At 38.2% G+C, this 23,154-nt stretch overlaps 1 protein-coding gene across 1 annotated transcript in view; it reads right to left on the reverse strand.

Moving 5' to 3' along the window:
• Nucleotides 1-23,154, reverse strand: part of LOC102525384 (cytochrome P450 3A12-like) — a 37,333-nt gene that overhangs the window by 3,834 nt on the left and 10,345 nt on the right. Inside the window, exons 5-12 of the mRNA XM_015244598.3 lie at nt 17,210-17,323; nt 16,875-16,963; nt 13,677-13,825; nt 8,483-8,610; nt 7,346-7,412; nt 6,277-6,437; nt 4,960-5,186; nt 2,613-2,775 (exon numbers count right to left, since the gene is read on the reverse strand). Of these exons, the coding sequence (XP_015100084.2) occupies nt 2,613-2,775; nt 4,960-5,186; nt 6,277-6,437; nt 7,346-7,412; nt 8,483-8,610; nt 13,677-13,825; nt 16,875-16,963; nt 17,210-17,323 (1,098 nt within the window). The remainder of the gene's footprint in view (nt 1-2,612; nt 2,776-4,959; nt 5,187-6,276; nt 6,438-7,345; nt 7,413-8,482; nt 8,611-13,676; nt 13,826-16,874; nt 16,964-17,209; nt 17,324-23,154) is intronic.

The following is a 23,154-nucleotide window of genomic DNA, read 5'->3' on the forward strand; positions in this document are numbered from 1 at the left end:
ATTTTTCTTTCTCTTCCTGGCTTACTTCACTTAGAATGACATTCTCCGAGAATATCCATGTTGCTGTAAATGGCGCTATGTTCAAGACTTGTAAATTAACTGCTCATCACTCCTTAAGCCTTTACCAGATGACTAGGAGGCACCATCAGGCATTTATGAAAGGAACACAATGAGGGGCTAGAGTTAAAGACATTCTTAGGTGCAAAGAAAACATAGAAACCAAACCGAATAGTTCAATGACAAAGTGTTAAGTTACATGGTAGGACCCATGATGCCAGCCAGTGGTAACTGAAAACAGAACAGAGGGGACTTGAGACAATACTATAGAGCTACAGTCATCAAGACAGCATCATATTGGTACAAAAACAGACATATAGACCAATGGAACAGAATAGAGAGCCCAGAAATGAACCCACAAACTTTTGGTCTACTAATCTTTGAGAAAGGAGGCAAGAAGATACACTGGAATAAAGACAGTCTCTTCATCAACTGATGTTGGGAAAACTGGACAGCAGCATGTAAAGCAATGAAACTAGAACACTCCCTTACACCATACACAAAAATAAACTCAAAATGGATCAAAGACTTAAACATAAGACCAGATAAAATAAACCTCCTAGAAGAAAATATAGGCAAAAGATTATTTGACATACATCTCAAAAATGTTCTCCTAGCGCAGTCTACTCAAACATTAGAAATAAAAGCAAGAATAAACAAATGGGACCTAATGAAACTTACAAGCTTCTGCACAGTAAAGGAAACCATAAGTAAAACAAAAAGACAACCTACGGAATGGGAGAAAATTTTTGCAAATGAAACCGACAAAGGCCTGATCTCCAGAATGTATAAGCAGCTCATACGACTTAATAAGAAAAAAAAAACAAACAACCCAACCCAAAAATGGGCAGAAGACTTAAACAAGCAATTCTCCAAGGAGGACATACAAATGATCAATAGGCATATGAAAAAAATGTCCAATATCACTAATTATCAGAGAAATGCAAATCAAAACTACAGTGAGGTCTCTCACCAGTCAGAATGGCCATCATTCAAAAATCCACAAATGACAAATGCTGGAGAGGCTGTGGAGTAAAGGGAACCCTCCTGCACTGCTGGTGGGAATGTAGTTTGGTGCAGCCACTGTGGAAAACAGTATGGAGATTCCTCAAAAGACTAGGAATAGACTTACCATATGACCCAGGAATCCCACTCCAGGGCATATATCCAGAAGGAACCTTACTTCAAAAAGACACCTGCACCCCAATGTTCTTAGCACCACTATTTACAATAGCCAAGACATGGAAACAGCCTAAATGTCCATCAATGGATGACTGGATAAAGAAGATGTGGGATATTTATACAATGGAATACTACTCAGCCATAAAAACTGACAACATAACACCATTTGCAGCAATGTGGATGCTCCTGGAGAATGTCATTCTGAGTGAAGTAAGCCAGGAAGAGAAAGAAAAATACCATATGAGATCGCTTGTATGTGGAATCTAAAATTAAAAACAAACAAACAAACAAAACATAAATACAAAACAGAAATAGGCTCATAGACATAGAATACAAACTTGTGGTTGCCAAGGGGGCAGGGGGTGGGGAGGGATAGACTGGGATTTCAAAATGTAGAATAGATAAACAAGATTATACTGTATAGCACAGGAAAAATACGTACAAGATCTTATGGTAGCTCACAGAGAAAAAAAGTGACAATTAATATATATATGTTCATGTATAACTGAAAAATTGTGCTCTACATTGGAATTTGACACAACATTGTAAAATTATTATAAATCAATTTAAAAAATTTTTTAAAAACACTCTAATTTCAAAAAAAAAAAAAGAACAAAGGGGAGAATGGGCTCAGGACTGTTTGGAGGAGGTTCCAAGGAGAGGCTCAGGGACTGAGCTAGAACTTGAAGAGGGAGGACAGAATGGTGGGGGGAGCGGGAAGGACACACATGGAGTTATTATTGGAATGCAAAGGGAGCCCAGCCCGATGGCAGCAGGACTCCTGGAAGGTGAGGGGGACCGTGGGAGTCTTCACATCTGGCAGAAATGCTTTCAGTCAGGGATTCTCGCCTTGGCTGCACTGAGACGTTTTGAATGCCGCACTCTGGGGGAATTACATTAGAACGTCCGAGATGACCTAGGCACTAGGGTTTTTAACTCCCCCATGATTTCATTCTGCAAGCAGTGGTTGAGGACCGCTGCCAGGAGAGCTTCTGGAAGTCCTAGCAGAGAAGCCCACCATTGAAAAGTCATGACGTAGTAATCACTGTGCTCATGTCTGTCACACACTTCCCTTCCTTCCAGTGGACGTGAAACAAGGTTCAAAATGTTGCTCAGTTCAGTGGACTGCCTATAGTCATGTCCTACTAACTGCATCGACTCTAGACGGCTGGTATAGATGGGTCTTCATAAAGCCACAGACGTAGCCGTCCAGAGTTGAAGGACAACTGAAGCTTAAATATGGCTCCAAAAGATTCTCTGGCTATAGAACAAATTATTCTTTGAATAGAACACATTCTTACACATATATAAAGAGACTCCAAAGTTCAAAAAAACAATAAAACATTATTAATGCAGATAGGTAACTGCCTCACCTGTGTTTCTTTGCAAGGCTTAAAGGAGAAGTTCTGCAGGACTCTGACAATAGCAAGTTTCATGTTCATCATAGCAAACCTCATTCCAATGCAGTTTCGGGGTCCAGTTCCAAAAGGCAGGTATGTGTAAGGATTTACGCTGTCCTGGTTCTTCTTGTTGAACCTCGATCCAAAGAAGTAGATGAAACAAATTAATGAGACATAAAAACCACAAGAGCTCCAGGTCTGAAGTTTTAACTTAATTCTTCAATGAACAGCACTGGGGATCCTTTTGTGGGCAAGTCATGCATCCTGCTGTGGCTACTTTGCTGTGAGAAAGGTCAGCTTCAGATCCTTCCCATCTCCTTTACTCTATAGGAGCTCCCAGTCTTGTTGAAGAGATGAGATGAATGCTTTTTAAAAGAAACTATCTTTAGACACTAAAATTACATTCAGGGTGGTGAGATGTTCATTCTCTGAAAGGTATTTAGGAAATGAGACTGATTGAAGGAAACGGGTTCCTGTCTCCAGGCACACCTATGTCGGTCGTATCCTCATGGGGGAAGAAAGCAGGCAAAACACCTCCCACTGTTAAAAGGTTATCTTACCCTTGTCTTCTCCTGCCTCCTGCTCTGCTTGTGTCTCTCTCTGTGTGTCTCTTTCTCTCTCTCCCACAAACTGAGGATGCTTAGGTCAGCAGATTTACACGAGCACATAATGCTACTCTACTCTCGTATTACCACTGATTTCCTTGTCTAGCTGATACACTGGCCTACAAATTCCTTCATGGTTAGACCTATGTTTTGTTCAAATATGACTCCTCAACATTTGAATATATTAAGGAAAAAATGTGGATTGGGGGAAATGATAATGGCATTTATGGCTACGTGTATTTTACAGAACCCCTATTTTGGAGACCATTCAGGACTACTGATAGACAATGTGACATAAAATAACATGGGGACCAGGAGAAGGGTAGCATGCGGACGACACAGACATGAGTTGATGGTTGCTGGGTGGAGAATGGGCACAGATAGATACATTAGAAGTGGTTTACAGGCTTGTGCCTATAGAATATATTTGTGTATGAGTCAAGTATGCACACACTTATGTATATGTCAAAAATTCTCCATAATAGGCTTTTTTAAAACATTTGGATTTCTTCTTGGCTGGCCCAATCCCAGGCACAGGTAGGAAAGAACTAACTAACTCCCTGCTTGATGGCTGAATGAATGAAAGAGAAGTACAGTGAGTGGTCTCTGGCTTTGGGTTCATGCTGCTGCAGTGGGGAGCTCCTGAGCTTGGAGGAACCACAGAGGTTCCCTGGTCCAGAAAACAGAGGACTTGGTCAAGTCTGACTTCTTCAACAAGTGCCTCTGTTGTAGGTCATGCTAGCACTAGGGACACCATGGCAAACAAGTCAAAACCCTGCCATCGGGGAGCTTATAGTCAGGGGCTCATAAGTGTCCAGATCCCAGCTGGTTCCCTGAAAGTTCAATCCAAATTTGGCTCACCATATAGTAAATGGGTCTCTATCAACTATTTCCAGAGTCCAAGCTGCCATAACCAGACTTTGGCTCTGAGTTCCCAGAGGAGGATACTCAAGACCCCTCCAGGGAGGATGTCCCAGACGTCTAGAGGTCAGAGGGCTTCTCTTTGGAAGGTCACCAAATACCGAGGCAGAAGGGAGGTGGCCCAGGACTGCAGACGCGGATAGCACCGGGGGCCTATGCTCTTGGCCCTCAGTGAGGCTGCCTGAACCACCAGGGATGAGAACCTCTGGGTCCTCAGCCTGAACTCTCACTATAATGGTGGAGGCACAGCCAATATTTAAAGAAATGAAAATGTTGGGATGTTAGTGGTGAATTCAAAGAGCTAAAGAGAATAGACAGAAAAATTTAAACAAAATATAATGCCTACACACCAAAATAAGACAGTGGTTAAGTAAATTATGGCATATGCAAAAATCATACATGTATATATTTAAAAACATAGACTGCTGTTTACAGTTTACTGTTAACTAAGGTAAGCAGTTAAAAACCAAATTGTATATAATACCATTCTAAGTTTTAAAAATCTATATATGTACAGAAAAGTAACCATAATGACACACATCACATTATCAGTAAGGCCTCCGTTAAGATACTGGAAATGTACATGGCTATAACTTTCTTTTTTCTAGTCTACAGTTTGTAAACCTTTGACTCAAACAACGGTCATTCTTGGAATAAGAAAATGCATTTAACAATAAAAAGATGTAAAATAAATGATTATACACTCACACATTTATCACCCACAATAAAAGTCATTGGAATACGCTCTAAACAACCTGTATCAGGGTGGGTTCTCTTTCCCCAGGATCTTGTACCTCTCAGGGCGGAACTCCTCAGGCTCTGGCCAGAGCTCCGGGTCTCTGTGAAGAGCAAAGACTGGCACCATCACCACGGTCCCTTTAGGGATGAATACCCCTTTGATTTCCACATCTTTCTTACAGGCCCTCTCAAGTCTACCAGCAATTGAAAATAGTCTGAGAATTTCATTCACCACCATGTCAAGATACTCCATCTGTACCAGGGCATCATAGGTGGGAAGATCCTGGGAAGAAAGAAACAGACTTTGACAAATTGAGATTTGGGATCAACTTTAAACTCAGTCTATGTAGCACTATTGAAATGCTAGGATCTCCAGAGAATAATTTAATTGGTAAAGTATCTCAGCATTCACAGACATTTTAATATCCATCATGTCCTTTGATCTGCTCAGTGGCCCCTTGAGATGTGTGGAGTAGCTATGACTATGGGAGGCCCTGGGGACAACTCCTAAACAGGGTCTGTAATCCCACACACTATCACGTAGTGCTTTTTCTTTCTCACGAGAACATATGGGACTAATGGACTATGGCCCTTACTCTTAAGTGGAATAGTGTGAAGTCACTGTTTCCTTTCAAAAGAAGGGTCACACATCTAAAACAAGGAAAAAGAATCTGTCAAAGAGCGAAATCTCGATTCCACATAAAGTATTCTGGTTGAGAACTGCTGATTGCTAATTCTTTTGAATATCCACATATAAAATTTGGAAACACTATATTAGGTAAAAACTGTATAAATGTGGTGCCCTCCCTTTCTGACTCGGGTTGACGAGGTGGCTTGTTTCAATCAGTGGAAAGTATCCTAAGTGTGATACAAGCAGAGTTTGAAGCCATCCGTATGATTGGGCTTCTTGCTCCTGTCACCTACCACTGATCTGAGAAGCAGACACAGGGAGTACGAGGGACATGTGGGGGGCACGTGTGCAGTTGAGGCAGCCCAGCCAGCTTAGCCAGGGTCAGCCTGGATCAGCCAACACCCAGACCAGTCAAGTCCAGCCATATCAACAGGTAACTATGCAGACACTAGCGCAACAAATGCTTATTGTTAGATGCCACTGAGGTTTTATGAATTTTACTTGGCATTATCTTGACATCCGATCTGGCAGGACCAGCACTTTTTTCAAAGTACTTATATTGCTGTGAGGAGCATGCATTAACTGTGTTTTCCCTTTGTTTTGTACTCTTTAGATCCTTCCTAGATAGTGTGGATAAAGGAATGGATGCTTATGCTTTTTGCAACAATCTCCTAAGAAGTGGCAAGGAGGCGTTCTTGCTAAGGCTTCACCTTTCCCCTCTCTTCAGGCACCATCCACTCACCTTATTGGGGAAAGTCGCATCGATCTCCTCCTGCAGCTTCTGCTGGACATCGGGGTGCGTGGCCAGTTCATACATAACGAAGGAGAGAGAATTGCTGGTGGTCTCGTAGCCAGCAAAAATAAAGATAATGCTTTGGGCCACAAGTTCTAGGTCAGACAGAGCTGAAAAGAAAGTAAAGCCATTTTATGTAGAGCATGTCAGTGTTAAAAAATCAGTTTAGATTGATGAGAAATTCAAATGAAAGTCCCAAATCCCTAGGGGAAAACATGTAAAAGTAATTCAGAGTCAAACTTGGAGTGTTTTTCACTCTGAAGTCTGGCTCATAGAGACAGAAAAAAGCAAGAATTGTCTTTAAAAAACAAAAAATTGTCCTGCCCCAACTATGTAGTTCACAACAAAAACAACACAAAAAGAATGTAAGAAAGATCTACAGAATTCTGACTCCCCAGTGATGATTTCTGTGATTCTACTGTGGGCAAATTCAACTATCAAATTATGTCCTCCCGTGAGCATAAACCCCATGATACTCAAAGTTTACAGCTGTGCTATCTAATATGTAGCTATTTAGATTTTAATTTTAATTGATTGAAATTAAATATAATTTAGCATTGCAGTCTCAAAGCCTTCTCCCACACGTTAATGACAAAGGGAAAAATTAAACTTGACAGTAGGTTAAGCTAGTGAGCATACTTTAACCAAGTGTTCCAAGCTAAGGTCACCAACACTGGGGTAAAGTGCCTCCCAATGCAATGAAGCCTTGGTACAGATTTCCAGGCAGAGGTTCTGACTTAATGAGTCTGGAGGAGCCTGAGAATTGACACTGGAAACAAGCCCCCCAGAGGCTGGGCTGCAGGTGGTCCAGGAGCAGGACTGACTCCGGGCGTGACGTTCTTGTTATCCTCGCCCTTCACGCTCTGAACAACGTTGTGCCTGCGTAGTTCTGGGAAGTACCTCTGGCTACTGTTTCTTTCTGAACATATCATCTGCTGGAGAACTTCCTGCATATTTTCAGAACCACCGCCCTCCCCTGTGCCTCCCCTCAGTGGCCCTCCGAAGCACTCCTGGTTACCTTTATGGGTGTCAATTTCTTTGGAATTCTGGGAGTTAATCATCAGCTGAAGAAGATCCACTCGGTGCTGGAAACAGAAAGAGAAATTCTGATGACAGAAATTACTTGTGAAGTCATAAATAAATCAGGAATGCAGTATATAACCTCTTTCCTCTGAATATAGCCCCTTCAAAAGCAGAAGTCTGACTAGTATTGCCTGAGTCCTCCATCGACAGGAACATTCAGCTGCAAATCTTGGAGAGCATGAAGATTCCCCGAGGGAAACCCGGCCGTCACGCCCAACTGCTTTTTGTTCCTCGCCCTCTCTGATCTTGGGCTTCTCTGGCTTTTGAAACAGTTCTTTGCCGAAGAGCTGTCTGTCCCTCTCCCATCATCCCTGTTTGCTCAGGAGAAAGTCCGTGACTTCCGTCCTTTTCTTTCCCTCTAACTTTAATTCTGAGTAAATGGTCGCATAAATTGATCTGACATTTGCTGAGTTTATCGGCAGCTTTCCTAGAAGCATCTTCAAGCAGTTGCCTTTCCAAAAATCCTCACGATCTTCAGTGACACCCTGGAGTACCCAGTCCTGGCCCCCTGACCTGGAGACATCCTTGTGCTGACCTCCAGGCCTCATGAAGGCAAAGCTATTTTAACCAGCTTGCAGCCTCAGGGCCCAGAGAAGACTCCTGCCCACTCCAGACTATTACAAGGCTCAAATTTAACACAGACTACACTCAACCAGGTGCCCGATCCACTGGACAATCTGTAAAATAGGAGGCTTGGAACTGAAGTGATCTTGCCAGTCTAATATGTGGGGAAATTATAATACCAGTAAAATCATTTTTAAACAGTATTTTTCATCCTTTGACAGTTTATTGAAGGGAAGTGGTAGTTTTTATCTCAATCATATTTATGTAGTGACTTACCAGCTGGATTGCCTACTCTTAGATTTAAACACTGCTCTCTGACTCATTTTCTTATCTTCTTGCCCAGCCTCTACCTTCTTCATCCCTCCAAAGTGTTATAACTCCCCTGATCTAAAATCTATAGTTCTCTACCAACCTTAAAAAAATGCAGAGAAGTGCACAAGTCATATGTATACAGGTCAATACATTTTCAAAACATGAACACACTCATGTAACCATCACCGGATTTTACCGTTTGTTTATCCTTGAGGCGACTTTCTTTTATCCTTTTTATGGATCTTGTGAAAAAATTTATAACACTTTTTGGAAACAGATAGATATTTAATACTTCAAATATTGGGGTGAGGAATGGAAAGAGCACTGTAGGTAAAAGATAAAAGGAAAGCACAGTGAAAATTCAGAATTTCTCAGGGGCAATTATAATTTTCTCTATCAGAGAGTAAAATACACCATAATCACTCCCCCTATGACATTTGTTCAGACTTCCAATCCAATGACTGCACAAGGGTAAATCCACAAACAGGGGCAGTCACTACTGTAGTGAGATGAGTGGCTCTTTCTGCTTTTTGAAAGATCAAAGGAACAGGATTGCATTCCTGGACCTCACAGCCTTTTGTCTATTGGACTAGAGTCTCTTTGGAAAAACTAGACTATAGTCTGATACTGTAATCATTTTATTCAAAAAATTATAGGATAGAAATAACAATGTATGTCTTTTAACCACAATGGAATTAAATTAAAAATCAATAACAAAAATGGAGGATACTCACAAATATATGGAAATCAAACAACACATTCCTAAATAATCAATGAGTTGTATGATGTATAAAAAGCATAATCAGGAATTACTTTGACATAAATAAAAATAAATACACTACTTACCAAAACTAGTGGGATGTAGCAAAAGCAGGGCTCATAGAGAAATTCAAGGCTATAAATGTCTATTTTTAAAAAGGAACAAACATCTCAAATCATGATCCTAACTTTCCACCTTAACACACCGAAAAAAGAGCAGACTAAACCTCGTTAGAAGAAGGAAGAACATAATAAAGATAAAAGCAGAAATTAATGAAATAGAGAATAAAACTAGTAGAAAAAATCAATGAAACCAAAAGCTGATGCTTTGAAAAGAACTTTTTAGCCAGATTGACTAAGAAAAAGGAAAAAAGACTCAAACATCTAGCATTAGAAATGAAAGAGAGGAGATTACTATTAACATCAAAAATGTGAGTAGGACCATAGAGGAATACTGTAAACAATGTACACCAACAAATTAGGAAACTTAGATGAAGCGGACAAATTCCTAGAAGGACACAAAGTGCAGAAACTGACTCAGGAAGAAAGAGACAATCTGAATAGGCCTATAAGGAGTACAAAGTTTTAGTCAGTAATCAAGAAACAACCCACAACATTGTGCTGTACACCAGAAATTGACACATTGTAACTGACTATACTTCAATTTAAAAAACCCCCACAATTTGACAAAGGTCCAGATGGTTTCAGTGGTGAATACTACCAAATAATTAGAAAGAATAAATACCAATTTTTCATAAATTCTTCCCAAAAAATAGAATATGACAGAACACTTCCAAACTTATTCTGTGGGGCCAGTATTAATCTGATATGAAAATCAGACTAAGACAGTGTAGGGAAAGAAAACTGCAGAGTAATGTATCTTATGATCATCTTCACAAATCTTCAACAAAATACTAGCAAACTGAATCCAGTAACATATAAAAGGATGTTATACACCATATCCAAGGGGAGTTTAATCCCAGGAATGTAAGATTGTGTAACACATCATTTCAATAGAATAAAAATCAAAAACCATGTGATTATATAAACAGATGCATAAAAAGTATCTGACAAAATCCAACAATCTCTTATGATTTAAAAAAAAAAACATTCAACAAATAGAACAGAACAGAATATTGTCAACCTAAAAAAGGGCATCTATGAAAAAGTCCATAGCTCACAACATACTTAATAGTGAGAGGTTGGATGTTTTTTTCTAAGATTAAGAAAAAGACAGGGAAGCCTCTCTCATCACTTCTACTCAAAATTGTACTAGAGGCTCTCATCAGAATAACTGGGCAAGAAAATGGTGGGGAAGGTATAGCTTGAGTAGAAGAACAGATGCTTAGGATGCATGAAATCCTGGGTTCAATCCCCAGTACCTCCTCTAAAAATAAATGAAGAAAACGATATAAAACATATCCTGTAAGAAATGAAGATGTAAAACTATCTCTATCATCAGATAACATGATCTGGTGTGTAGGAAATCCTATGGAATCCACTAAACTTGTTAATAGAATTAATAGACAGGTTCAGCAAGATCTCAGGATACAAGATTAATATACAAAATCAATTGTGTTTCTATATACTGCAATAAATAATCCAAAAGTGAAATTAAGAAAATAACTCTTTACAGTAACATCAGAAATAATAGAACGCTCAGGAATAAAATTAACAAAAAAGTGCAAAACTTATACTCTGAAAACTATAAAACACTTTGAAATAAATTAAATAAGATCTAAGGAAATAAAAGACGTCCCATGTTCATGTATCAGAACATTTACATGGTCAAGATGGCAAATCTACAGATATTACACATTCCCTATCTGAATCCTAGCTGGCTTCTTTGTAGAAAGTGACAACCTGAACTTAAACACATATGAAAGTGCAAACTGCCCAGAAAAGTCAAAACATTCTGGAAAAAAACAATAAAGTTGTAGGAGTTACACTTCTTTATTTCAAAACTTACCACAAAGCTACATTAATCAAGGCAAGGTGGTACTGGAATAAGGATGAACATAGAGATCAAAGGAATAGAACTTGGAGTCCAGAAATAAACCCACATGCCAATGGTCAACTGAATGTTGACAAGGTTTCCAAGACCATTCAATGGAGAAGAAAATGCCTTTTCGATAAACAGTACTGGGACAAGTGAATAGTTACATGCAAAAGAATAGAGTGGTATACCTCACACCATATAAACACCAAACTCAAAGTTGATCAAAGACCTAAACATACGAGCTAAAACTATACAACTCTCACAAGAGAACCAAGGGGTACATTTTCATGACCTCAGGACTGGCAAGAGATTCTTAGCTATAACAACAAAAGCATAGGACGTAAGAGGAAAAATAGAGAAGTGGTACATAATCAAAATTTAAAATTTTGCACTCAAAGCATACAATCAAGAAAGTGCAAAGACACCTACAGAAGAGGAAAAAGTTTTTGAAATTCTATATCTGATATGAGACTTTTATCTAGAATAGATATAAAATACTAGCAAACTGAATCCAGTAACATATAAAAGAATATTATACACTACGTCCAACAACTAATACAACTTAACAACAACAAAAAAGACAAACAATGCAACTATAAATGGGCAAAGGATCTGAATAGACATCTATTAAAGAAGATATTAAAACGGCCAACAAAAAAGGTTTTCATCATCCCTAGCCATTTGGGAAATAAAAATGAAAATCACATGAGATACCATTTCACACCCACTGCAAGGGGCACAAGCAAGAAGACAGGAAAGTATTGACCATGTGTTTTCAAGAACATGGAGAAGCTGGAAGCTTCCCACATTACTGGTGGGGATGTAAAAGGGTGTAGCTACTGTGGGAAACAGGTTGGCAGATCCTTAATAAACTGAACACAAAGTTAATATATAACACAGTAATTCCACCTCTGAGTACACACCCAACGAATCAAAAACAAATGTTCAAACAAAAATAGTATATGAATGTTCATAACAGCACTATTCACAGCAGCCAAAAAGTGAAAACAACTCAAATGGCCATCAACTTACAAATGGACAAACAAAATGCAGAAAGTCCATACAATAGACTATTATTTGGCCACACAAAGAAGTGTTGATATGTGCTACAATGTGGATAAACTTTGAAAACATTAGGCTAAATGAAAGAATCCAGCCACAAAAGACCACACATTACATGATTCCATTTATATGAAGTGTCTAGAATAGGCAAGTCTATACTCAGTAGACTAGTGGTTGCTTAGGGCTAAGGGAGTTGGAGGTGATAGTAAAAAGGTACAGGGTTTCTGAGTTGATAAAAATGTTCTGTAATTGAATACAGTGATATCTGCACATATCTTTGAATGTACTAAAAAATTTTTTCAGTTTTACTGATTTATAACTGACATATAGTACTGTATTAATTTAAGGTGTACAGTACAATGTCTTGACATACATATACTGTGAAATGATTACCATCATAAGTTCACTTAACATCCCTCACCTCATATAGTTGCAGAAAAAATTTTTCCCTATTGATGAGAATTTTTAGGATCTACTGTTAGCAATGTACAAATGTATCAGACAGCAGTGTTAATGATAGTCACACTGCACATTATACCACAAGGACTTATTTATGTAATAACTGAAAGTTTGTACCTTTTCACCACCTTCATCCAATTCTTCTGCCTCCCAATCCCTGCCTCTGGTAACCAAAAATCTGATCTTGTTTTTCTATGAGTTTGGTTTTCCTCTTCTGTCAACATACAAGTATTTGCCTTTTGTCTGAATTATTTCACTTAATATAATACCCTCAAGATCCAGCCACATTGTTGCAAATGGCAGGATTTCCTTCTTTTTTATGGCTGAACAGTATTCCATTTTGTGTGTGTGTATGTATCACATTTTCCTTATTCATTCATCTGATGGACACTTAGGTTGTAAACCACTGAACTGCACATTTTAAATGGATTAATTGATAGTATGTGAATCATATCTCAATAACACTGTGGAAAGAAAGAAAGAGAAAGGAAGAAAGAAAGAAAGAAAGAAAGAAAGAAAGAAAGAAAGAAAGAAAGAAAGAAAGAAAGAAAGAAAGAAAGAAAGAAAGAAAGAAAGAAAGAAAGAAAGAAAGAAAGAAAGAAAGAAAGGAAGGAAGGAAGGAAGGAAGGAAGGAAGGAAGGAAGGAAGGAAGAAAGAAAGAAAGAAAGAAAGAAAGAAAGAAAGAAAGAAAGAAAGAAAGAAAGAAAGAAAGAAAGGGAGGGGGGAGGAAGGAAGGAAGGAAGGAAGGAAGGAAGGAAGGAAGGAAGGAAGGAAGGAAGAAAGAAAGAAAGAAAGAAAGAAAGAAAGAAAGAAAGAAAGAAAGAAAGAAAGAAAGAAAGAAAGAAGAAAGAAGAAAGAAAGGGAGGAAGGAAGGAAGGAAGGAAGGAAGGGAGAAAGAGAGAGACAGAAATAAAGAGAGAAAGAAAGAAAGAGGGAAGGAAGAAAGAGGGAAGGAAGGAAGAAAGAAAGGAAGGAAAGAAAGAGAGAGGCAGGAAGGAGGAATGGGAAGGGGAGCAGAGGGGATGGGGATAGGAGAAGAGAAGAGAAAAGAAGGGAAAAGAGGGAAAGAAAGAAGGAGGAATAAGAAAAAGAAATATAGTAGGTCACATACTTATTAAAAGAAGGAATGGATCAAGGAAATTAAATCTTAAGAGTTTCTTGGAATTTTCCACAAAGGGATCCTGTGGGTTGTTGAGGGAATCAACGTTCACTCCAAATGCTGTGCTGGTAATCACATCCATGCTGTAGGCCCCAAAGATGCTGAGTAGAGAAAGGAAGACATGAACAATTAAAATCAACACCTCTTTACTGTCCCTACCCAACACATGCAAAAAGAATGTATGTAAATTCAGGTGCCCAAGACAGGTAAAGAGCCACACTCTTTCAGAACTACCTGCTGGATCTTCAAAAGAATCTATGCTACCATCACACTCACTCATGAGGTGTTTATGAGGTGCCAGTGATGATGCAGATGGCCCTGTGCTAGGGGTGATGGGGACACTGAGGCAAATTAGACTGCCACCCCCCCCACTGCTCTTGGCTCAAGTAGCTCAGACATAGAGGGATACAGATCCATAATCAGACAAATTACAGTAGTGTGTTTTGTTTTGACTATGGGCAGTAGTAGGTGTATAAGCACTGTGTCTGAGGAGAACAAAGAATGGAATAATTAACTCTTCCTGGAGGAGTCCAGAAAGGTGACATTGATCTGCATCCTCCCTCACCACAGTACTCGTGCACAGAGTTGATTCCTCTTTAGCACGTTACAGAACAGCAGCACCCTGGTCTTTTTTTTTAACCAATGAAAATTATTTAACCAGCAACACCAAATTAATCACGGCCCTCTCACCTTTAGACCTATTCTTTTTTTTCTGTTGAAGTGTAATTGATTTACAATGTTGTGCTAGTTTCAGATGTACAGAAAAGTGATTTTAAATTCCTATAGATTATACTTCATTTAAAGTTAGTGTTTAATATTGGCTCTAATTCCTGTTCTGTACCATCTATCCTTGTAGCATAATTATTTTACACACTGTAATTGCACATCTTAATCTCCAACCCCTATCTTGACCCTGCCCCTTTCATCTCCCAACTGGTAACCACTATTGTTCTCTATATCTGTGAGTCTATTTCTGTTTTGTTATATTCATTCATTTGTTCTCTTCTTTAGATTCCACATTTAAGTGATAACATACAGTATTTGTCTTTATCTGACTTACTTCACTTAGTATAATGCCCTCTAGGTCCACCCATGTTGTTGTAAATGGCATGTTTTCATTCTTTTCTATGGCTGAGTAATATTCCACTGTGTGTATACACACACACACACACACACACACACACACACACACACACACATATACTATATCTTCTTTATCCATTTATCTGTTGATGGACCCTTCCTTAGGTTGCTTCCATATCTTGGCTATTGTAAATAATACTGCTATGAACACTAGGATGCAAGTATCTTTTCAAATTAGTGTTTTCATTTTCATCAGATATACACCCAGGAGAAGAATTGCTGGATATGATAGTTCTCTTTTTAGTTTTTGGAGGAATCTCCATACTATTTTCCATGGTGACTGCACCAATTTACATTCTCAATCTTGTACTAGGGTTCTCCTTTCTCCACATCCTTGCCAACGTTTGCCATTTGTACATTTTCTGATGATAGCCAATCTGATAGGTGCGAGGTGATCTCATTGTGATTCTGATTTGCATTTCTCTGATGACTAGCAATGTCGAGCATCTTTTCATGTGCCTGTTAGCCACCTGTATATTTTCCATGGAAAATATCTCTTTAGGTCTTCTGCCCACTTTTAATTGGGTTGCTTGTTTTTCAGATATTGAGTTGTATGAGATATATATATCATATATATATATGATATTAACCACTTATTAGTCATATCATTTGCAATTATTTCCCTCATTCAGTAGGTTGTCTTTTCATCTTGCCAGTGGTTTCCTTTGCTGTGCAAAAGTTTTTTGAGTTTAATTAGGTCTCATTTGTTTATTGTTTCTCTTGTTGCCTTTGCCTTAAGAGTCAAATCCAGAAAGATATTGCTATGATTCATGTCAAAGGGCATTCCGTCTATTATTTTTTCTAGGTTTTTATGGTTTTCAGACTTACATTTAGGTCTTCAATCCATTTTGAGTTTGTTTTTGTATATGATGTGAGAAAAATGTTCTAATTTCAGTCTTTTACATGTAGCTGTCCAGTTCTCCCACTTATTGAAGAGACTATCTTTTCCTCATTGTATATTCTTGCCTCCTTTGTCATAGATTAAGTGACCATAAGTGCATGGGTTTATTTCTGGGTTCTGTATTCTGTTCCATTGATCTATGTGTCTATTTTTGTGCTATTACTCTCTAATATTAGGAAAAAGACAAGGATGCCCACTCCTCACCACTTCTATTCAACATCATATTGGAGGTCCTAGTCACAGCAATCCGACAAGAAAAGAAATAAAAAGAATCCAAACTGGAAAGGAATATATAAAACTGTCACTATTTGCAAATGACATGATACTTTATATAGAAAATCCTAAAGTCTCCACCAAACAAAAAACAAACTAGTAAAACTAATAAATGAATTCAGTAAAGTGGCAGGAACATGATTAATATACAGAACTCTGTTGCTTTTCTATATAATAATAATGAACTATCAGAAAGAGAAAACAAGAGAATAATCCCATTTTAAATCACATCAAAAAGAACAAAATAACCAGGAATAAACTTAATGAAGGAGGTGAAAGATTTATACCATGAAAACTATAAAACTCTGATGAAGGAAACTGAAGATGACACAAAGAAATGGAAAGATATCTCATGTCCATGGATTGAAAGAATTAATATTGTTATAATGCCCATACTACCTAAAGCAATCTATAGATTTAGTGCAATCCTTACACAAATATCCATGACATTTTCCACAGAACTAGAACAAACAATCCTGAAATTTATATGGAACCACAAAAGTCTGTGAATCGCCAAAGCAATCTCAGGAAAAAAGAACAAAACTGAAGGTATCACAGTCCCTGATCTCAGACTAAACTATACTTGTCTTCCAGCATATTCACGGCGATAATTAAGCAGATAAGTTAATCCCGGGTCATGTACACAGGAGAAGATCCCTTCTGATTTTTTTCTCACGTCATCACTCATTCTTGGGTGGCCAACTGATTGTAACATCACACACCTACTTCCGTCTGGTCACTGGAGTAACTCAACAGTGGGAATTTCAGCTCCATGGCAAACAGCTTAGGGTCTCAAGAGAGCTCAGAATACCAGCAGCTTCACTCCTACTTACTCTTTCAGGGCAACAGGCTTGCCTTTCTCTGCTTCCTTCCTCAGGTTTCTCACCAACACATCTCCATATTGGCCAATGATGGGGAACATCTAGATACAAAATACATCATCCAAAGTTAAACATGGAGACTCAAGTCCTAGAAGGACCTGGTTTTCCCCAGCATGGGACAGTAAGTGACATTTTACAAAGAATTTTATAATGTCTCTTCTAGGACATAAAGATAAGGCAATTTTAGGAAACTCAAATTCCTCAGATTCCTCCTTGGAAAGGGACTGTGATCTTATTTTCTACCTTATTCTTTAAGTTTCTAATAGCAAGTCCTATTCTTTCCTTACCTCCTTGAGCTTTCCACTGGTGAAGGCTGGAGACAGCAATGTTCGTATTCTCTTCCATTGTTCATCTTTAGCCTGAGAGATGGCATTTTTCAGAATTCCCACTGGACCAAAAGACTAGAGTCGAAAGCAAAATATATTTTACCCTACATAAGTTTTGGAGATCTCAACAGCTGTGGAAAATTTGTTAAATGGGAAAAATTATTCAACAAATATTTAGTGACTGTTACTTACTACCAGGCCCTATGCTAGATGCTCAGTAAATAGACACCATAAGTATCTAGGTTCCTTTGAGGGTAGAAGAGATATCCAGTCACTTGATGGGGTTTCCAGTCTTTGTATTCCAATCTCTTTTTAAATAAAAATATCCCATGTGGTAGGGAAACTTCTTCCAGGGGAACAGAAAGGAGTAAGACCTCGTTCATCCTCCTGGGCTGTGCAAATTAGAAAGGGATTGGTAACAGAGAGCCAGATAGCCTTGGAAAACTGTATTTTGCCTCAGACTGTCTTTACATATATCTACCGTCTGAGCAAATAGGAAAAGGGATGTGCTGATATGATGATTTTTTAAAAAATAGTAGTTAATATGCAAAAGATTAGGAATCTATTTGCTATTCTGAAAAATTTTGCAGTGACATGGGACACTTTTTTCTCTATACTTTTCCCACAGGGAGAAAAGAAAAAGATAATTCTATTTCTCAGCTTGGGTAAGGCCTATCAAGCTAACCTGTTTGAAAATTCCCTCAATCTTTAAAAATTACATTTTGTTTTAAAATAGATATCTCCAAAATTGATGGGAACACCGTAAAATTAGGAGACTTTAACACTCCATTAACATCATTGGACACATCTTCCAGACAGAAAATTAATAAGGCAATGGAGATATATAATAGAACAGTTACACTTGGTTGATATTTTTAGGACATTACATCCCCCAAAACCAGAATACACATTCTTTTCAAGTGCGCAGAAAACATTCTCTAGGATAGACCACATACTCGGGCACAAAAGAAGCCTCAGCAGATTTAAGAGGTTAGAAATTATTTCAAGCATCTTTTTTGATCACAATGGCATGAAACTAGAAATCAACTACAGAAAAGCAAACAAGAAAAAAATGACTACATGGATTCTAAACAACCTGCTACTAAAAAACCAGTGGGTCAACAATGAAATCAAAGAAGAAATTTAAAAATACCTTGAGACAAATGACGATGAAAACACAACCACACAAACTCTGTGGAATTCAATGAAAGCAGTCCTAAGAGGAAAGTTCATAGTGATACGGGCCTTTCTCAAAAGACAAGAACAATCTCAAATAAATAACCTAACCTATCACCTAAAAGAATTAGAAAAAGAAGAACAAACAAAACCTAAAATCAGTAGAAGGAAAGAGACAATAAAGATCAGAGAGGAAATAAATAAAATAAAGATTTAAAAAATAATAGAAAAAAATCAATCAAACCCAGAGCTGACTTTTTGAAAGAGTAAACAGAATTGACAGACCTCTGGCCAGGCTCACCAAAAAGAAAAGAGAAAGGACACAAATAAACAAATAAGGCTAGGAAAATGGAGAGATTACAACCAACACCACAGAAACACACAAAAAAATTAGAGAATACTATGAACAACTATATGGAAAAAAATTGGACAGCATAGAAAAAATGGAAAAGTTTCTAGAAACATACAATCCACCAAAACTCAATCAAGAAGAAATAAATCACTTAAACAGACTGATCACTAGGAATGAAATAGAATTAGCAATAAAAAACAAAAAACAAAAAACAAAAAACCTCCCTACAAACAAAAGTCCAGGACCAGATGGCTTCACTGGGAAATTCTACCAAACATGCAAAGAACTCATATCAATTCTCTCAAACTCTATCAAAAAATTGAAGGGGAGGGAACACTTCCAAACTCATCTATGAAGCCACCCTGATACCAAAACCAGACAAAGACACTACCAAAAAAAAAATTACAGGCCAATATCATTGATGAACATAGATGTAAAAATCCTCAACAAGGCGCTTTCTGGTCAAGATGGCAGAGTAGTAGGACCATGAGCTCACCTTTCCTCATGACTACAATAATATCACAACTGATTGCTAAACAACCACCAAAAAAAAAAAAAAAAGACTGGGACCTTGCAAAAGAAGATCTTCAACTGGAGAGAAAAGAAGGAACCACAGAGGGACAGAGTGAGAGTTCTGAGCCCCACATCAGGCTCCCCAGCCTGGGGTTCCAGCATTGGGAGGAGGAGACCCCCAGGACATCTAGTTTTGAAGGCCAGTGGGACCTAACTCCAGGAAACCCATGGAACTGGGGGAAACAGAGACTTCATTTGCTTGGGAAGCATACACAGAAGCTCGTGTACACCAGGTCCAAGGGCAGAGACAGTGATTTCATAGGAACATGGGCCAGATCTGCCTGCTAACTTTGGAAAGTCTCCTAGGAAGGGAGGGGATGGCTGTGGCTCACCCAGGGAACATAAAAGCTGGTGGCAGACATTCCAGGAGTGTTCATCTACATGAGCTTTTCTAGAGGCTAACATTTTGATTAGATCATTAGCACTAAGACCTAGCACCATCCAAAAGCCTGTAGGCTTAAGTGCTGGGAAGCCTCAGGCCAAACAACAGACTGGGTAGGAACATAGCCCCACCCATCAGCAGACTTCCTGAGCCACACAAATGCCTCTAGGCACTGCCCTAGACATGGCCCTAGCCACCAGAGGTCGAGGACCAAGCTTCACGCAGCAGTGGGCAGGCACCAGCTCTTCCTGCCAGGAAACCTACATAAGCCTCTAGTCCAGCCTCATCCACCAGGGTGCAGATACCAGAAATAAGAAAACAACAATCCCAAAGCCTGTGGAAGGAATCCACAAACACAGGCCAGACTACATTGGGACCAGCTGGACCCTGGCCCTTGGGTGACAAGAGAGGAGTGTACTGCTGGGACACATAGGACATCTCCCACAGAAGGCCACTTATCCAAACTCAAGAAACATAACTAAACTAAGCTATCTAAAAATACAAATAGAAAGACAGACAACATGAGGCAGCAGAGAAATATTTTCCAGGCCAAGACACAAGAAAAAATTCCAGAAGAAGAAATAAGTGATGATGCAATAGGCAATTTATCCAAGAAGAGTTTAGAATAATGATGGTGAAGATGTTCAGAGAACTCAGAAGGAGTATAGATGCACATGGGGAAGTTCTTAGTAAAGAGTAGGGAAATATAAAGAATACCCAGAGTTGAAAAACAAAATTATGGAAATAAATAACACACTAGAAGGAACTAAGAATAGACTAAATGAGGCAGAAGAGTGGATCAGTGAGCTAGAAGACAAATTAGTGGAAATCACTACTGTAGAACAGAAAAGAGAAAAAAGAATGAAAAGAAATGATGATAGTTTAAGAGAACTCTGGGACAACATGAAGTGCACTGATATTCACATTATAGGGGTCCCAGAAAGAGAGAAAGGATCTGAGAAAATTTTCAAAGAAATAATAATTGAAAACTTCCCTAACTTGGGAAAGGAAACAGTCACCCAAGTCCAGGAAGCACAGAGAGTTCCACAAGGGATCAACCCAAAGAGGAACACACGAAAGCACATAGTAATCAAATTGACAAAAATTAAGGATAAGGAGAAAATATTAAAATCAGCAGGAGAAAAGCAATGCATAACATACAAGGGAACTCCCATAAGATTATAAGTTGATTTTTTGGCAGAAATTCTACAGGCCAGAAGGGAGTGGCATGATATATTTAAAGTGACAAAAGGGAAAAACTTATAACCAAGAATACTCTATCCAGCAAGGCTCTCATTCAGATTTGATGGAGAAATCAAAAGCTTCACAGATAAACAAAAGCTAAAAGAATTCAGCACCACCAAACTAGCTTTACAGCAAATGTTAAAGGAACTTCTTTAGTCATCAAACCACAAGAAAAGAGAACAAAAAGAAGAAAGAGGGGGAAAAAAGACTTAACAAAAGCAAACCCAAAACAATTAACAAAATGGCAATAAGAAAATATGTATCGATAACTACCTTAAATGTAAATGGATTAAGTGCTCCAACCAAAAGACACAGACTGGCTGAAAGGATAAAAAAACAAGATGCATATATATGCTATCTACAAGAGACTCACTCCAGAGCTAGAGAGACATGCAGGCTGAAAATAAGGGGATGGAAAAAGGTATTCCATGCAAATAGAAACCAAAAGAAGGCTGGAGTAACAATACTTACATCAGACAAAATGGATTTTAAAATAAAGACTGTCACAAGAGACAAAGAAGCACACTACATAATGCTCAAGGGATTAATCCAAGAAGAGGATATAACAATTGTAAATATACATGCACCCAACATAGGAGCACCTTAATATGTAAGGCAATTTTAACAGACATAAAAGGAGAACTCAACAATAACACAGTAATAGGGGGGGACCCTAACACCCCACTTCCATCAATGGACAGACCATCCAGACAGAAAATCAATAAGGAAATACAGGTCCTAAATGACACATTAGGCCAGGTGGAGTTAATTGATATCTATAGAGCAATCCATCAGAAAGCAACAGAATACACATTCTCAAGTGCACATGGAACATTCTCCAGAATCAACCACATGTTGGCCCAAAAGGCAACTTGTAGTAAATTTAAGAAAATTGAAATTGCACCAGGCATCTTTTCTGACCACAATGCTATTAGGTCAGAAATCAACTACAAGAAAAAAAAAAAACTGAAAAACTGCAAACACATGGAGGCTAAATAATACGCCACTAAACAACCAATGGATCACTGAGGAAATCAAAAAATACTTTGAGACAAGTGAAAATGGAAACACAATGATCCGAAACCTCTGGGATGCAGCAAAAGCAGTTGTAACAGGGACGTTTATAGCGACACAAGCCTACCTCAGAAAAAAAGAACAATCTCAAGTAAACAACCTCAACTTACCCCTAAAGCAGCTGGAGAAAGAGGAGCCAACAAAACCCAAAGCTAGTAGAGGGAAAGAAATCGTAAAGATTAGAGCAGAAATAAGTGAAATTTCCTTTCAGATATAAGATGAAAATAAATAAATATGTTTTGATGGTGAAACACTGAATCCTCCGAGATCAGCCAGGGAAAGATGTCCACTCTCTCACTCTTACTCAAAATCCTAAGTCCTCACTAGTGCAGCAACGACAAGAAGAAGAAATAAAAGGCAGGTAGATTGGAGAGGAAGAGACAGAAGTGTTCCTATTTACAGCTGACATAATTACCAATATAGAAAATCTCAAAGAATATAAAAAGAAAACCACTATAACTAATAAATGATCTCAACAGGGTTGTAGGACATGAGACCAACACACAAAAATCAACCACATCTCTATATGGCAACAATGAATATGTAACAACACATTAGAAACACAATACCATTTACAATCACTCCAAAGAAAATAAAATAATTTAGGAAAAAATATAACAAAACATGTACAGAATCTCTATGCAGAAAACTACAAATGTTGTGAAAATAATCAAAGAAAACCTAAATATAATAGAGAGACATTCTGTGTTCATGGATTGAAAGATGTGACCTAGTAAAAATACAGATTTTCCCCCAAATTGATCTATAGGTTTAATTCAATTCTTATTCAAATCTTAGCAATTTTTTGTAAACATACATAAACTTATTCCAAATTTGTATGGAAAGAGAAAGGACCCACAATAGCTAAAACAATTTCTGAAAAAATAAAGTAGGAGGAATGATCTATGTGCTAAGACATACTATATAGCTCTAGGAATCAAGATTGTGGGGTGGAGGGATAGATACATAGATCAATAAACAGAATAGAGAGTGAGAAATAGACCCGCATAAATAGGCCTGACTGATTTTTGACAATGGTGCAAGAGCTATTCATGGAAGGAAGGGAAGTCTTTCCACAAATGGTGCTGGAGCAACTTAGACATT

This window comes from Vicugna pacos, chromosome 18 (genome assembly GCF_048564905.1).
Source record: "Vicugna pacos chromosome 18, VicPac4, whole genome shotgun sequence".
NCBI classification, from domain to species: domain Eukaryota; kingdom Metazoa; phylum Chordata; class Mammalia; order Artiodactyla; family Camelidae; genus Vicugna; species Vicugna pacos.